The sequence below is a fragment of the Callithrix jacchus genome, chromosome 15, assembly GCF_049354715.1.
Source record: "Callithrix jacchus isolate 240 chromosome 15, calJac240_pri, whole genome shotgun sequence".
Lineage (NCBI taxonomy): Eukaryota > Metazoa > Chordata > Mammalia > Primates > Cebidae > Callithrix > Callithrix jacchus.
This window is the reverse complement of record NC_133516.1, coordinates 56,096,383-56,115,110: the sequence shown is the minus strand read 5'-3', so window position 1 is coordinate 56,115,110 and position 18,728 is coordinate 56,096,383. Positions and strand designations below refer to the sequence as shown.

The window sequence follows — 18,728 nt, the reverse complement described above, 5'->3', positions numbered from 1 at the left end:
AAGCAAATCGAAGCCCTCTCTATTGTATGAGCAAATGTGTGACTCAAGACCCAGGTTCTTGAGCAACATTACCATTTTGTTTTAAAGCAAGGTAATGTTTAAGGAACCCATCATCAAATGTACACAGTCATCATAAAATAAAAAGTCAATAAAGCACTGCTAGAAAGGCTAGTACTAAAGCAGCTAAGACAAAGAGGTTGCAAACATACTTCTGTGTCATTGGATGAATCAAATGCTAGCAGAGGTTCCTAACCTGTGGCCCATACATCTTAGACGATCTGATCCCCTCCTCAGCTGCATGAAAACTGTTATTGTTTTGTATGTATGTATGTGTGTGTGTGTGTGTGTGTGTGTGTGCATGTGCACACACATATTTGTTCTACAGAGAGGTTTCCCAGATTTCTCAAGTACTCAAAGAACTTTGTGTCCTAGAAAGGTTAAAAACATTGTGTAAGGTTGTAAATGAACCACTTAAATATTGATGGATATTAATAAAAGCAGAGGACTTTGGAATTGGAATAAAAGGGCAAATCTATTCTATGTTGTAAGAGGTCAGTGGCAGGGCAGGATGTTTGTTGGACCACTCTTGATCTGTGATGATAACGCCTTGTCCTCCCTACATAGAAGATTATTTCTGAAATCTTCATATTTTTTGAGACAACAAATATTTACTGAGAAAAAAGCTACTATGTACAAAGCACCAATATTTCATAACTTGTATCCTTTAAGGGTTTGTGAATTCTAGCTGGGAATTAAGGATGTTACACAGAATTATTAGCTAAGTTATACAACCTAACTTAAGAATGTATAAGAAACTGCTGTCTCCAGAAATCTTGGCAGCAGACATTGTACCATCTTGTTGGGGCAAGTGCTGGGATGGGTGAACTAATGATCATTTCTGTCCTTTTGCTGTAAATCAGAGTCTGAAGAGGGAGAGCCCAATGGACATAGCTTAGAACATTCTCTCTCAAAGTGCAGTTCCTGTATCGGCAGCACTAATGTCACCTGGGAACTTGTTAAAAATGCAAATCCGTATGCCCCGTCCCAGACCTAATCTGCTGGTGGGCCCAACAGTGGGCATTTTAAAGAATCCTCTAGGTAATTGGTACACAGTAAAGTTTGAAAAATACTGACTTATATATCTAGTCCATGGCTAGGATAGAACAAGGTACTGCGATTCATAGCCCTACCAAGACTGCCTGCAACAGGGGCAGAGAATTCCTCAAGAAAGATCAGTGTTGGTGTCCAAAGAATGAGGAATCAATTCTGGACAACCAAAAATGCAAGTATCTTGCACTTTGGCATGAGGGTGGAATAACTTTCATTTCAGGGCTTCTGGTCTCTAAGTAGAAGGACAACCATTGGAGTAACATTTGGGTCTTTCTTTAATGACTCCCCAGGGAAAGTGTCTGTCTCCTGAATTTCTGTAGAAGATCCTGTCACTATAGCTCAACTTTTCCCCTTCTTTCTCTTGTTTGGTGTCTGCTGCACGTAGAGAGTAGATGTATTTTGCTGTTGTCTTTACCATGCAGTAATGGGGCTTCCCTTACAGGGAGGGCCTGGGGTCGTCTCCCTGTGCCAGGCAGGTTAAGCCTGCCTAATTCTGGAGTGAAATATCAGGAAACCGTTGTTGCTCACTTAAGCAGTATTGCATCAGCTTTATCTATAATACAGCTAACAAAGCCAGCATTTTTATTTTCCCTGATTAGACTCATATCTCTCTCTGAGGCATAGAAGAATAGTACCAAGGATGAGGGGCCTTTGAACCTTAATAAGTATCCCCTTTGAAGTTTTCTTTTAATACATTTTAAAGAATCCTCCTTAAAGAATTAGTTGTCTCATTTGTCTGTTTTCCTTTGTTTGTATTACTGCTTCATGCCTCTGAGTATAATTTTTGCAAAGACTCCTTTGTATAAGAATGCAAATGTTTCAAAGGCAGTATTGCCTGCGCCTCATAAATTACTTAGATGATAGTTGTATATATTCATTTAGACTGGGAATCCCCTTATAGGGGTCTTTTCTTCTATAGGTTTGAGTCCATTTTAGTAGGAAAAGCTATTCAGTCATTGTCATAAAAGCGATTTTAGCTCTAAATATATTTGTCATGATAATATGCATTTAGAAACATTTTATAGAAGTGAAAATGTTCCTTTATTGTTGATTTTCCTCTTATGAGTATGTGGAGACGTTAAATGATATGAATTCATTATCTTTCTCTAGGTTATAGAGTGGTGCCAAGGTCCATCTTCTCTAGGTGTCTGTTTCGTAGAATGTGTGTGTTCAGCACAATCGCAGAGCTGTTTGTTATTAGCCTGGTACTTACTCAAAGTTACGTTAATTAACCGCTGATCTTCGTTTGCTTCTTCTTTCCTTGGATGTTTTCTAACCAATAAATCGCTATACTAACACTGTTGAATTTATAGCATGAAAACCCAAAATAGGATAGGTAGAAAAATAAAAACGCTAATACTGTTTTTCTAAATACTGTTTGCAGGTTTTCTTTGAACTCAAGGGGGAGCAGTTATTTCACCAATAATGTGGGGGTGAGAGAAGTTGTAAATGAGAACATATACTGCGTGCTCTTTTTCTCTGATGTTTATTTTCTCATATATTTTCATCAATGTATATTTGCTTTTCTTAACTGTTACTGTTTATCCTGTAATATATGCATTGTGAGTACTTTTGTCTTACATCTAATTGTAAGCATCAATCTCTTGGAATATGTACTTAGCAAGTACCATCTAAAATAGCCTTGTTATTTTCGATACAGCAGTTTAATCATTACGATCTCATGTGATCACGTCTCCACAGAGATATGTTTCCTGAGAAAATGTGGAGTTGCAGTGTGTTTGTTAAAATTCAAGTTGAATAAATTACCGTAATAATCAGAAGAATATAGGCAGGAGAAAACAATATTTTCAGAAATCCTGCTTTGCCATTCATAATACTTCATATTTTTCCCATTCTAAAGCACACTGCCTTATTATGGATGCTGAAGTGTCATCATAAAGTACAGGTCAATGTTGCCTAGACAACAGTATACTATGTGAACAAACAAGGTTTTTTAACAGTCATAAATTTAATGCCGTCATTGATTTACAGCATAAGCCATTAGAGCAGCTTAAAGCAATTACATTTACTTATCCCAAACTAACCATAGACTGCGGAAAGTTAAGTAAATAATTAACCTCCTACTACAAAAGGAAGGACCAATAAAAAGGTACACATAGAGGTATATTATAAAACTGTTCAAGGAGTTAAAAATGCCACAGTGATTTGAATCGCACCATTTCCCTAAGCAAACTGCATTCCTGTATTCCTGAATGTTAATTTCATAAATTGTCATTTAATGTTTTGTGCCAAGACAAGAGTCCCTCATCATTATCTACATGTTCAGCTCTACCCATTTGCAGATAAACCTGTTCTCAGAAAGCTTAAAAAGCAATTTTATTTACAGTGAAGTGGTATAAAATTTTCACTTTGAATCTCTGTAGGGAAGTGTGGGTTATTGAAGGTTTTCTGTTGAGAAACAATTACTCTATCCATTTACTGAATATTGTTTATTTTTATGTTGTGTGAAAGCCCTGTGGGCCTCTTAGAACTTACTGGAAGAACCAATTTAGGAAGAAAATACCCAATTAGTTTAAAATTTTACAATATACATAGAGTTTGCATTCTCTGAGAGTCAATATGTTTGCTTTGAAGTTTTTGTGTGATTCTGAAGGTGTTAGGTTTTGTCGTTGAAACATTCTCATTTCAACATGGGCATGATTTGCTTGACTTGAAGTTTGCTTGATTAAAGTTACAAAACCTAATACACCAAAGGATTTCTAGTTCTTCCAGTATTCCCAGCACCCCTGTATTTGTAGTGCAAAGTTAGCTGTTACACTAATTCATTACATAGAAGATACCTGAAATTACCTACCTCTGTTTTGTAGTTTTCAAATCAGAAGCTATCAATTTAAGTTCAATAATTGTTCAGTCAACAAGAGGTATCTTTACTTTGTTTTAAGGCTTACTAATCATAGAAGTGGTAGATTCCCCATCTTCTTGAAGCTTCCCATTCTATCTCTAATCTAGAATTTAGGGCAGATTAATTTGCCTTATTATTTAAATACCTTCACAACCTTTTGATTTCATCTAATGGCTTCTGGTATTTACATATTACAGTTCTCTAGCACATCTGCATTTTTCATTGAATAACAATGATAGGTAAAAATCTCGAGCAATACTGTGGATCAAGTACCATTTTCTTTGAGTTTCATGGCCCCCAAATTTTATTGATGGGATTAGCAATCAGATGGGTTTGGAGCATGATCCTTGATCGTGATCCCTCTTTCCTCCTCCAAGACTTCTCTGTCAGTTTCCTCTCTCACTCTTTTTTTCCATCCCATTGTCTTCAGTCTCTTCCTCTCTATTGACTTATTCTCTAATACAAGCATGTTTGGCGTTCTCTTATCCTGGGAAAGGCATTTCTAAATTCTCTTTATCTAGTCTTCTATTGCCTTATCTTTTTTGCTGCATAGATATAATCAACATTTCTACATACATGTACATAGTATTTACTTGGTATTCACCAGTCCCCCATGGATGCTCAACTTCCTTATATAAAATAACTTAGCATTTGCATACAACCTATGCATATCCTTTCATATCCTTTAAATAGTCTCTATTTATAATACCTACTACGATGTAAATGGAGTGTAAACAGTTATTATACTGTGTTGCTCTGTCATTTGTAATTTTTTATTCCTGTGTTGTCATCATCTGTTTATTTTCAAATATATTATGTCTATGGTTGGTTGAATCTACAGAATCTACACATGCAGAACCTATAGATATGGAGGGCTACCTACATACATACACACACACTTATATGTGTGTGTATGTATTAGTCTGCACACTTTCTGAATCTATTTCCTTATTATTTATGAGGTGTCAGTGCCTTGCAACCTAGCTTCACTAACCCCAACTCCTCTGCAGTGACTCTCAAAAGGGATACCATCATTTATTTACTCAACAAGTTTTATTTTTGAATGTCTACTCTGTGCCAGGCACTTTTCAAGGGTCTACAAATTTAGTTGTGAGTGAGATATATATTTTCCTTGCCTCCAGAGAGCCCACAGTCTATAGGAGTAGAAATATATTAGTCAAATAAGAACACAAATATATAAATGGACACTCGATGGGTCCTATGAAGAAAGCACAGATAATGTTTTGATCAGATACAGGAAAACTGAATCCAGCTCATGGTTTCAGGAGAGTAAGTGAAGTCTGAAGAATGAATGCAGATCAACCAAAGAGAGGAAGCAGTTTTTATAAAGGCCCTGAGACCAAAAGAAGCAAAAAAACCATTAAAAGAAGGCTTATGTGATTGGAGAAAAGCAAGCAAGGGAAAGAATTCATGAAACCATATGAAGTTAGAGAGAGGAAGAGGTCCTGATGTGAGGATATGTTTCAGGCTTAGGATATAGTCTGTATCTAGCAGGCAATGTGACACCAAAGTGGGGAGGCTAAGCAATGTTTGCTTGGACAGGTAGAAGGAAGAGGGTGGGATCACATGATCAGATTCAAATGTCTACATTTTTTCTCTGTGTTCCTTAAAACTTCCAGTCCTCCTATCCTAAATTTTCATTTATTTTTACTTCTCTGTAGGGTTTCTTCTTTACATTATTATTACATGCTTATTAGGAAAGTCTTTGTTCTCGGGCTAAGATACAGATTTTTTATTAAGTTATTTGATTATCTCTTCCAATGAAGTTATGGGAGGCATTTCACACCCAACAAAATGCAAAATTTCAACCCTCAGGGTCCCAGGAGGAGAATCATAGCAGATATATCCCTTTTTGTTTTGTTTTGTTTTTAATTCCTCGGAAAGTTCTTGGAATTTTTAACCTTTGTCTGTAGTTCCTCAAGTTGGCATTCAGTGCCATGGATCCCTGATTAGCTTTCTAGGTCGTTGCTCTCAAACCTTTTTATTTTAAATATACCTTAACACAGTTTGAAAAGAAATCATATGCACAACAAACCGTAACAGATAGCTCTACCCAGGTTCATGAACCTGTATGCTAGCTCTAATTCCACCATGATTTTCTCACTGAAGAAAGTGTAACTAGGATACAAGTGAAAGTGAATATTAGACTATAAAGGAGTATATCTAAAAAGTGATTGGTGGCAGTATCCTACGGTCTACTGGAGGTGAAAAATATTTTGGGTGAATATATACATATACATACACACATATGCATATATAAATAAAACAGAAAATCCACATCTTGTACATTTTTATACAGAAACTCTTATAGTAACATTTTTGAAACACACCTAGAAACTTTGCAATAAACATTTTTACAGATTGAGATCCTTCATTCTAGTCTATTGTCCTCAGTATTTTCCTGTTTACTCTACTGAATGACCCAGAATTTGGAGGCATTTAGTTACCACAGTTTGCATATATGATGCCTTGCTGATACTGGGGTTACAAATATTTTTAAGAAGTTTACCATTCATTTTCTCTCATATGTCAAAAATAGGAGCCATAAAAGATAAAAGTTACTCGTATTAAATGTATGATGTGGATAGTAATTATTTTAGGAATTCAAAGAAAGTTATTATAATTATGAGTAGACAAATTAGGGCACGAAAGATACAGTAATCAGATTAATGACAGGTTAATCCCATCTCATTCTTTTTTCTTAGTTCAAATGACACCTCTTCTAAGAGGATTTTCTGAAGCACCCTATCCTGGAAACTCTTCCTCCTAAAGTAATTACTCTCTATTATATCACCCTTCTGAGTACTTCTCAAATATCAGAACTTCCAAATTTTACTTATAGAGTTGATACATTTTGGCTGTTTCCACACCCAAATCGCTTCTTGAATTGTAGCTCCCATAGTTCCCACATGTTGTGGGACGGACGAGGTGGGAGATAATTTAATCATGGGGGCATTTTTCTCCCATACTGTTCTGGTGGTAGTGAAAAAGTCTCACAAGATCTGAAGGTTTTATATGGGGAACGCCTTTTGCTTGGTTCTTATTCTGTCTTTCCTGCCACTATGTAAGACATGTCTTTCACCTTTCATGTGGCCTCCACAGCCATGTGGAACTGTGAATCGATTAAATCTCTTTTTCTTTATAAATTACCCAGTCTCAGGTATGTCTTTAGCGGCAGCATGAAAACAGACTAATACAGTTGTCTATGCCACTCACTGGAATATTATTTCCATGAAGGTGGAGACATTTTGTCTTGCTCACCCCATAATCCCAGGTTCTGTTACAGTGCCAAGCATATATAAAGCACTCAGTTATATTTCCTTTAATTAGATGCCTAAGCTTTAAGCACTCTAAGTGTATACTCAGAAACTCTAAAGTAAGGCTTATTGGATTTGCCCAGGCTCTTTTCACTAGCTCACAGGGGACCACCCAAATGGTCTTTGGAACATTTGAGTTTTTATTGGGTCAAATGTGACTCTCTCAGTTTGTAGTGAAAGACATGTAGCTTTCTCATTTCTCATATATTGTTTCAAATTTAAGGGAAATAGTGTTCTGCCTACTTTGTATTTCTTTTAAATTGATTAGGCTAACTCCATGAATAATCTACCACAACATATATTAATATTTTTGAAAAACATTTCATGCTTAATTGGCAAGTGCATCTCTCAATTTAGGTGTAATAAGTAATGATGAGTAAAAATATTGAACAAATTTCAAACTGGTGCAGCATCTTTTGTCATCAAATGCTGTGTGTGTGTTTATGTGTGTGGGTGGGGGATGAATGTTCTTTTTTTTTTTTGTATTCCCAAAAAGCTAAGGACTGGCCAATCATGCCTTAAAAATATTAGCTTAAGGCAATACATTCTTTAAGTTTTGTATATATATGTATACACACACACACATATGTATATATGTATATGTGTGTGTACATATATGTATATGTGTGTGTGTGTGTGTATGTATATTCATTTACAAAAAATGGCTATGATGCATTTACTTATCTTATTTGACTGTTCTTTAGAATTACTTTGTTAAAAGATGGAGGCCTCAAAATAGCCAATGTGACTAAAGCTGATGCTGGAACTTACACCTGTATGGCAGAAAACCAGTTTGGGAAAGCAAATGGCACAACACATTTGGTTGTCACAGGTAGGTGCATTTCTTAAATATTGCTTTATATATGGATTTACTGCAAGATATATTACTATGGTGAAGGTAACTATGTTTTTCACAATGTGCAGTACATTTTAAAGCTAGAACCTATACTTGCACTTAAGTTATTTTTAACAGGTGAAAAGTCAAGCAAACAATATTTCCTTAGCACAGCACAATGTACACCAGGAAACACACTGGTTACTGTGCTAGGAAGATGAGCAGTAAGAGTTACAAATAGCGGCCGGGCGCGGTGGCTCAAGCCTGTAATCCCAGAACTTTGGGAGGCTGAGGCTGATGGATCACGAGGTGAAGAGATTGAGACCATCCTGGTCAACATGGTGAAATCCCGTCTCTACTAAAAATGCAAAAAATTAGCTGGGCATGGTGGCATATGTCTGTAATCCCAGCTACTCAGGAGGCTGAGGCGGGAGAGAATTGCTTGAACCCAGGGCGCGGAGGTTGAGGTGAGCCGAGATTATGCCATTGCACTCCAGCCTGGGTAACAAGAGCGAAACTCCGTCTCAAAAAAAAAAAAAAGAAAGAGTTACAAATAGCATATGTTTATCTCCTTCTATTTTATTTTTAAATACATTTCTATCATGTCAGGTCTTTTGAATACACTTTGTCTTTTTCATTATAGCTGATTTTTTCTGGAGATGTTCAAGTGCTGGAAATAACATGATATAAATAAGAATTGCTTAAAGTTATGGATATATTTTGTTCATTTATCCGTTCATGAAAACATTAGAGCACCTACTGTGTGCCAGTTGCTTGGGCTGTATCCTTGAGCACATTGTCGCTAATACTGTCCTCATGAATCTTACCTTCTATAAAAGGAGAAAGAAAATAACAGTAGGAATAAGAAACAAGAAAATTATTAGAAGGCAAAAGTTGTAAACAATTAACAAAGAGGCACATAGTGGCAGAGCTATGTTATAGCATTAGTAACACAATGATCAGAATAAACCTCCCTGAGAAGGAGAGATTTGGACAAAGATTTCGTGGAGATGAAGATGTCAGTTAATAGATTTCTTGGTGATAATTATGCAAGCAGTTTGTAGCCCTCTTCAGGAGTTTATTTCAGTTGGTTTTAAAAGTGGATCTGCTGCAAGGTTTTGAGCAGAGGAGTGCATGATGAGAAATACCTTTTGATATATCAGCAGGATGGTTATCAGGACCTTGATGAAGGCAGGGGTGTTGGGAGGACCAAAGCCTGGCTAGACTGAGTTAAACAAGGAATTGACTAGCATAGTTGTAGACAACATGCGTAAATGACTCTTTTGAAGACTTTTGGTCCTACGTGGTGCAAAGAAATGGAGAGTAACAGTGGGAAAATGGGGTCAAGAGAATTTTAATTCATAATAGATAAATGGAAGGTAGGTGATGACAACAGGGGGAAAGAAATATGTAAGTGGACATTTGCACTGGGGAAAAACAGACTTTAATTAACATTTTAACATATGTACCCCTACTGTTTGTACTTGTTCTAGCATTTTTTTGTATATCTTTCAAATCCAGGCTACCATTAAATATCTGTTTAGATTTTGATGGCGATGTAATTTCTAGTCAAATTGGTGAAAACACAGTATATTCTGTTTCTACCCCTACATTTCAAAAAACAATAAAACTAAGTTGAAATTGATTTTGCTAATAATAATACAACTCTTGTTTACACATGATTTTAATTTTTAAACTTACATGTAGTACAATTCAAATATCCTAATTTCTTTAACAAGAATTTGTGGAGCCACTGAAATGTAGCTCTGCATCAAAATGCCTATTATAATGCTGAAAATTTTTAATTATATAGATGTATGAATATTCATCTATATGCATCTACAGGCATACATAGTATAAGTTAGATGAATAGTCTGCCTGTGCAAATGTCTTTTATCACAATAAAATGCTGTTTTACTTAAAAATTATTTCCCCAATAGAACCAACGAGAATAACTTTGGCACCATCTAACATGGATGTTTCTGTTGGTGAAAGCGTCATATTGCCCTGCCAGGTACAACACGACCCGCTGTTAGACATCATCTTTACCTGGTATTTCAATGGGGCCCTTGCAGATTTTAAGAAAGATGGATCTCACTTTGAGAAAGTTGGTGGGGTAAGTTGTGGCACTTTCCTCATACTTTTTATATTGCACACGTCTCTGACACATCGCCGCTAAAATTATCTGACATATAGGTGATGCTTTAGAAAATGCTTTCTAAGTAAGTGGTTTTTGTCGAGTGGTTCTCAATTCTGTTTTCATCTAATTTTACTTTTGTAATTACCAAAAAATGAACACATTTACTTCAGCCTATAATTTCAATTAAAGTTGATGTATATTGTATTTATAGTAATGTGACTTTTCATTACAATTTTTAGTATCCTGTGGAAAGGAAGATTTTCTTTTACAGGTGTTTATTTTCAACATGACACATATGCGATGAATTGGGAGAAAGCTGCACTTATTAAGTGTCTCCTCCAGGTGCTTTATCCCAATTAATGTGTCAGGCCAGGTTGCGTCATCACCGTTAATCTTCACAATTGCACTGGACATTAGCAGTAAGATGCTTCATTATACAGGTGCACAAACTGAGGATTGGAGCGGTTTATTAACTTACCCAGAGTCACTCAGCTACTTAGTGGTGGAACTTCAAGCCCAGATTGGTGTGTTTCTGCAACACAGGTGCTTTCTAATGATTCATTCCAATCTGTCTCCTCTTTTGTGATGATTCCACATTAGAAAGAATTACAGATTTTAAGGAAAAATTGTCCCTTTGAGGAGAATGGTCAAGAAGTGGCTCTGTGCTGGTGAGCCACCCAGACTAAGGGTAAGCCTCACAGCATGTTTATGAATCTGGAATTACAAAGCCAGCTTCCCTGTGGGTCTGTTTGCACTGACTCAAGGACAGCTTCATTGTTTTGGTAAAGAGGTCAGTGGTAGACAGTCAAGTCTGGTATTGTCATTATGGACTTTACATACAGGCCTCAGTAAAGCAGAAAGCCACATGATGGTCACCTCAACTGTGTTCGTTTGAGAAAACCTTCTTATTAAATGTATGTACTTGTATACATTGACATGTTAATGTATTAAAATCATATGCAACTTAAAACCATGGTATTTTGATTTGAATTTTGTCTTCCCAAAAGATGTATTCTTAATGCCCAGTACCTCAGAATGTGACCTTATTTGGAAATTGCCTTATTGTAGAAGCCATTCATTAAATTAAGATGATGTTGTTATGGATTAAAATGGGCCTTTATTCAGTGTAACTGGTGTCCTTATAAAAAGAAGGCCATTTGAATACAGATACACAAGGAGGAGAACGCCATGTGAAGCACAGACACAGGAGAGATGGACCAATTAGGATGAAGGCCCAGAATGGAGCTGTGCTGCCACGCAAACCAAGGAATCCCTGGGGCTACCAGAAGATGTAAGAGGCAACGAAGAATTCCCACCTAGAGATTTTTTTAGGGAGCCTGGCTCTGCCCACACCTTGATTTCAGCCTTCCAGTCATCAGAACTGTGAGAGGATACATTTCTGTTGTTTTCAGCCACCGAGTTTTTGGTACTTTGTTACGGCAACCTTAGGAAGCTAGTACAAAAAAAGGAAAGTTTTTAAAAGAAAAAGGGAAATTGAGATGTTCAGATACCTAGACACAATTAAGTATAATTTTAGTACCCTTTTAATCATCCATTTTGTTCCATTTTGGAAATACTACTTTTCTAATTGTTCTGAATGATTCGTGGCTTTTGAGAACTTCACCAATTGCTATAATCTTTTAACTTTCCTTTCACTATTGTTGTAAATGTCCATTTATTTTTAAATTGTCACTGATTTCTTCTGTCATGATAGTAAAAGGCACATGCCATATTCCGAGCTAGCTCTCTCCTCCATACCCAGGCTGTTTTACAACTTACAATTTCTCCTTCTTTGGGCCTCAAGAAGGAGAAGGCCAAAATGTTACTTTCACAAAGACTCCTTACCCAATCTGGGAAAGGCTTCTCTAATCCAGCTCTTCTGATACTTTTAATTATTAAAGAATTCCATTTGAAACATTAGTCACCTTTGCCATTATAATGAAGATAATTATGTTTGTGATTGATTTCTCAGCTGGATGTTAGCTGTTGATAATACTTTATCCAGTACGGTTCTCTGTCTTAGCTAATGCTAAATAAATGTAATGAAAGACTGAAAAATCCAAAGTAGTTTGATTGTAATATATGCATCAAACAGTTACAAAGAAACACTAAGACTGAGTCGGATTTCAGCTATCTTTAAGAAAGCTTGTAGGTAAGAACGTTCGAGTTTATCATGTAATTTAACTATCTTGATTTACATAGTGCTGATAGGTTCTACAGAAGGCAGAAACTCATCTCGGTACAAGTCAGGTGCCTGAAACGTGAAATTTCATAAATTAATGCTGTCACTTTCCAATTCTGTTCTTTCTCTAACATGCTAGTTCATGGCCTATGAATTTTTTATTGACTTGTGCCATTAGTAACTTAATATTCTTCCATCATTATAAAACAGTAAGCCATACAAGATGACATTACCCTTAAGCACAGGCAATTAAGTAAATCGGTTTTCTGTTGCCTCAGAAGGGAATCATGTAACAAGTCTTGTCTTCTGCTTGTGTATTCATTGCAGCATGCACATTAATACAAAGATAGTCAGCTTGGTCTTTTTCCCCAGTGGGTTCATAGATATATCCCCTGTTTCCAAAAGCAGCAAAATGTGAACAAGGAGGCTGGTAAGTGGGAAAGTTGCCTAGAAAGGTAGATAGTAACAGCCAGGTTTTAAAAAGGGGTTAGGTATAGTTCAGTTTATAGAAAATACAATTCATAGCTTTGAACTGAATCAGCCAATTATTGGGACTATGCTAAGTAGTCAACACTCATTCATTTGTTTAATAAACAAAAAAACAGGCCTTTTAGAAAAAGTCCATAAGCTTAGAAAGCTCCAATAGTTTAAGCCAGATCTACTATGTAGATTTGAAATTGTGCCAAAGGAACACGATGACACCAGTCACAGACTTTTGCACTATTGGAACAATACATTCAGAAAAGCTTTATGAAACTAAGTGTCCAAAACAAATTGGCACATCATAAAGGATGAGTACGGGTCCAAAGACAGGTTTCAGTCTGTGATCATGGGGAGAATAAAAAAGTCTTATCATTAAATCAGCAGGAAAAGACTTCCACTTAAGTCCCTGTTTGCCAGGAAAAGCTCAGTCACAGGCACATGTGGTGTGGTTATAGAAGCGGGGGATTTGTATTCAGATACACAAGAGTTCTAGGCACTGCTGTTTGCTGGTTGATGCCCATGGGTGAGTGAGTCACGTAATTTTTTTGGTCTTATTTTCTGATCTCTTTTCACATCAGTTTTTAGTACAGTCACGTGTTGCTTAACGATGGGGATACATTCTGAGAAATGCGTCGTTAGGCAGTTTTATCCTTATGTGGACATCGTAGGGTGCACTTACACCAACCTAATGATGCAGCCTGCTACACACCTAGGCTGTGTGGTATAACCTATTCCTCCTGGGCTGCAAACCTGCACATGTCACTGCCCCGAATGCTGTGGGCAGTTTAACAGAATGGCAAGTATTTGTGTATCTAAACATTGAAATGGTACAATAAAAATACAGTATAAACGATTTTCAAAAATTTACACGTGTATAGGGTACTTACTGTGAATAGAGCTTGCAGGACTGGAAATTGCTCTGGGTGTGAGTGAGTGAAGATGAAGGCTAGGACATTGCTGTATACTACTATAAACATTAGAAACACTCTACACTTAGGATACACTCAATTTATAAAAAGTATTTTCTTTCTTCATTAACCGTAGCTTACTTTAACTTTTTTACTTTATAAACTTTTAACTTTTTGAAACTTTTTGACCATTTTATTGTTAACACCTACCTTAAAACACAAACACATTGCACAGCTATACAAAAATATTTTTGGTATATCCTTATTCAATAAGGATAAGCTTTTTTTCTGTTATTAATTTTTTTTCATTTTAAACTTTTTTGTCAAAAATGAACACACAAAGGCACATATTAACCTGGGCCTACACAGGATCAGGATCATCAGTATCACTGTCTGATACTGATGACAGACGTGTCATCATGTGGGGTGCCCCCACATCATGTCTCACTGGAAGGTCTGCAGGGGCCAATAACATGCATGGAGCTGTCATCTCTAGGACAGCAATGTCTTCTTCTGGAATTCCTCCTGAAGGACCTATATGAGAACTGTTTAATAGTTAACTTTTTGTTTTAGTTTGTAGAAGGAATACACTATAAAATGACAATAAAAAGTACAGTAAATGGCATAACATCATTCATCATAATTATTAAGTATTATGTACTGTACATAATTGTATTTGCTATACTATTATATGACAGGCAGCACAGTAGATTTGTTTACCTCAGCATCATAGCAAATGCATCAGTAAGGCATTGTGCTGTGACATTATGATGGCTACAGTGTCACTAGGCAATAAAAACTTTTTAGCTCCATTATAATCTTTTGTTTGTTTGTTTGTTTGTTTGTTTGAGATGGAGTCTTGCTCTGTCACCCAGGCTGGAGTGCAGTGGTACAATCTTGGCTCACTGCAACCTCCTCCTCCTGGGTTCAGGTGCCTCCAGCCTCAGTCTCCTGAGTAGCTGGGACTACAGATATGCACCACCATGTCCAGCTAATTTTTGTATTTTTAGTAGAGACAGGGTTTCGCCATGTTGACCAAGCTGGTCTCAAATTCCTGACCTCAGGTGATCCTCCTACCTTGACCTCCCAAAGTGCTGGGATTACATGCAATGAGCCACCACACCCACGCCTGGCCAGCTCCATTATAATCTTATGGGACCACTGTCATATATGTAATTCATCCTTGACCAAAAAGTCATTATGTGGCTGGCACGTGACTGTTTTTACCATGTTCCCTCCCACCATGAGATCTCTTCCTGGAATGTAGTTTTCTCCTTTTTGTCTGTATATAGATATCTTCATATATGATGGTGTGTATGTAAATAAGAATGTACACATTCATATATATACTTTTATTTCACATATGCAGAATCATAAGAAGAGGTATAGGCCCAGGTATATGTGTATGGTAGTGTTCTGTCATACCGATATTTAACCAATGATTTTTACTCCATTATTTATTTCTTTTAAATAGAGCTTAGCTTCCACCAATAGGAAAAGGGAGGTAATCTTCCAAAGTTCAAGAGAATAAAAGATCATTGTTAACTGGTATATGAAGACCTAGGGCCTGGCAATTTAAATATGATTTTACCGACATTGAGGAATAATTTTGACTTGCTCAGTAAGCTAATTTTTGGACTTACATGTATTATATGATAGAGGGTCCCTACAGATAGAAACTTTTGGACTTAAACACACTAGTTCACTCTATATTGTACGGATGTTTAAATATATATGCTTTGATGAACCCTACGTGGTGCAGGTACTTGAAATAAAGAATGTCTAGAGCCAAGCTGTACAGCTTTACCAACACTTTGTGGAATTGGATCTATGATGAATTAGAATGTTTGTGGATAAAAGTCACTGGAAGCAATAAGAACTTTAGCAGTGACAACCAGTCTGCCATTCATTTAAATGGCTTATTCAGTATGATTTATTTCCCACAAGCAACAATTTCACTCTAGTTACAGCAGCTACTCATGAACTTGAGATTTGATGTATTTTTCAGCTCTCAGTGGTAGAAAAGAATGTCTTTGAAATTGATCCTTTGTGTGATAATACAAGTGGCCACTTTCACTTGATTTATTTCATAGAATTATTTGTGTGTGAAGACCAAAAGTTTGAAAACAGCAGTTCTTTATAGCTATGTAAATGATTTTATGTAAAGGAAAGTATTCATTCCCCTAACAACTTCTGGTGGCATTTTGAGTTTTTAAGCATTCTGCATTGGACTATCTTATACATTTTGTTGCCTTGTCTAAACTCAAAGCATCAGCTGACTTGAAATAATTATTAAGAGACTGTACCCAGAAACAAATTGGTAAAAGTAGGGATCAGACTAGAGGAATTATTATTTATCTTGAACCCACATCTCTGAAGCATGACTGTTCCCATAATGTTATTTGGTGGTACAGAAACAAGAATTCTCCAATTCCAACTGGCAAAGGGGTAATGCACAAAACTATTGATGTATAGTTATTTGCCTGACTCATCATTTACTCAACCAGGCAAATAAAGGTTCAGTTCCTGAGTAAAGTGTGATTGATATCCCAGGGCTGTATTTATCAAGTACAATATTTATTAAGATGAATGGTCCAAAGCCATCCCCAGTGGAAATCCTGCAAGGCAGATTTAAATTTACAAGAATAAGTCAAAGCAAGCAACATATAACTTCTTGTACTAAAATCCATAAAAACATCAGGGTTACAATAAACCAAGGCTATAAATGAAGTGACATAAAGGAAAATGTATGCAAATATTTATTATGTAAATACAACAGAAAGAGAGTGAAACAAATGGTAATCTCCAGCAAAGAATAATTCAAGGCAAACCTTAAGAGCAAAAAGGATAAATTTATTTTGGAAAAAATCCTTTTTACCGTGAAAATAATCACAAACCATAATGCTTCAAATAATGTACGAATAAAACATACCAGGTCCAGAGCAAAGAACTAGTAAGAAATAAAACTGTGTAGACTTTTAGAGCCCTCCTTTCAACTATCAGTAGATCAATATGCTGAAAATTAGACAAATTTTATTTTGATACTCTAATTAATTGAAGTAATAGAAACATATGAAAAAATAATCCTACAAATAGAAAATACACACTCCTTTTTATTCTTTCCACAACCTTGCAAAATTTGGCTAATAAAAAATAACAAAATATATGTACATAAAGGAGAAAGAACAAATAAAATTCACATAATAACAAAAAGAAATTGATAATCTACAGAATATACCAATGAAGAATAAAGAGAAAAGAAAAACTAAAATTAGACATGAGAAAAAGAATATGAGATAAAAAAAGAAACATAAAAACACAAAGGATTCCATATTCAGGTCATGTATATGAAATTCCAATTAAATAGGTAATTTTTGCAGAAATATAAATTATCAAAATTTAATTCATTTAAAATATAAAGTAAAATTGAAATTATTTAGGTAGATTCATTATTATGAAAACTTGCAAATCAATTTCCCCCTTCCACCAATAATAAAGACTTTAGGGCTAATTTTAATGGTAATGTTTGTTTTTCACATTTTAAGACAACAGATCAACGTTCTGTGTTATGTAAACTATTTGACAATATAAAAGTGTGAAATATTTTTATTTTGTAAGGCTAGAATATTCCTATGAACAAAACCTAGCAAGTTAGTAAATACTTAGTTCATACAAACTGATTTCATTAATAGAGTAAGAAAACCTAAAGGAAATTTTAGCAAACCAGATTGAACATTATATTCAAAGATTAACCCTTTGCTACTATAGGATATCCCAGGAAATATACATACATCATATCAATAAGTCTAATAAAACAAACCATAATATTCTTAATGGATATTAAGATGACACTCAATAAAGAAAAACCAGTTACAGGCTTTTAAATTTGTATTAAAATAAGAACATAAAGTTACTTCTTCTGCATTCCAAAAGGGTCTTTAAAAGAAAAATCCCAGAACTATTTTTATTTAAATTGTCAACAAGATGAGACTACACACAGATACCATTACTGTAAAATCATTTGGACATGTTTGGGTCAATGCAATAAAGTATGAAACAAATAAAAGGTGACTTTGAAAATAAGGCAATAAACATTATTTCAGGACAAAACTGTATTAGGGCTACTCAAAACCCAATAGTATCAACTCTAAAATTTTTTTTAATTAATGATTTCAGTCAACTGCTTGGATACCAGATAATGCAAAAAATAATAGCTTCCTTACAACTAGATAGGAAGATAGTCATAGTATTCTTCCAGCTAGTTCTCTAAAACCCTGTAAGGTGACTACAGTAATAATTCATTGAATATTTTCAAACAACTAGAATATAGGATTTTGAATTTTTCCAACACAAATAAATGCTTTGAGATGATAGATGCGCTAATTGTTCTATTTTGATTATTATAGATCATATACCTATATCTAAAGGTTACACTGTAATCCATAAATATGTACAATTATTATGTCTACTTAAAATATATATTAAAATTTTTAGGTAATAGTTTTATTTGTATCATCAGTAACCAAAATAGAAAATATAATAGACAAAACCTCCCTGAAAAGATAAATATATGTTAATAATTGGCATAAGAAGTATGTGAGCCCTACGTAAAAGCATCTACAATACTTTCTTAATTTAGCCAGAGAAAGAGAGATATAATAATAGAGACAGGGAAAGAAACATGAAATATTCAATATTTCTAGATCAAATAAAACAGGCGTACATTATAAGGTTTTAATTTTTCCCAGGATTTTCCATAACTTTAAAATACTACCAATCAGATCTCAGTTTAAATAATTCTGAAAATGCTTAGAGTAGGAAATCAAGTAAGGATAAAAATGATTAGTAGAATTTTAAAAGACAAGTAAT

General features: G+C 35.3%; 1 protein-coding gene across 2 annotated transcripts in view; it reads left to right on the top strand.

The window, feature by feature from the left end:
• CNTN3 (contactin 3) overlaps positions 1 to 18,728 on the top strand; it is a 332,442-nt gene that overhangs the window by 253,708 nt on the left and 60,006 nt on the right. For both annotated transcript variants that reach the window (XM_035276115.3, XM_054245874.2), the window contains 2 exons: positions 8,016 to 8,143; positions 10,087 to 10,262. In XM_035276115.3, the coding sequence (XP_035132006.1) occupies positions 8,016 to 8,143; positions 10,087 to 10,262 (304 nt within the window). The remainder of the gene's footprint in view (positions 1 to 8,015; positions 8,144 to 10,086; positions 10,263 to 18,728) is intronic.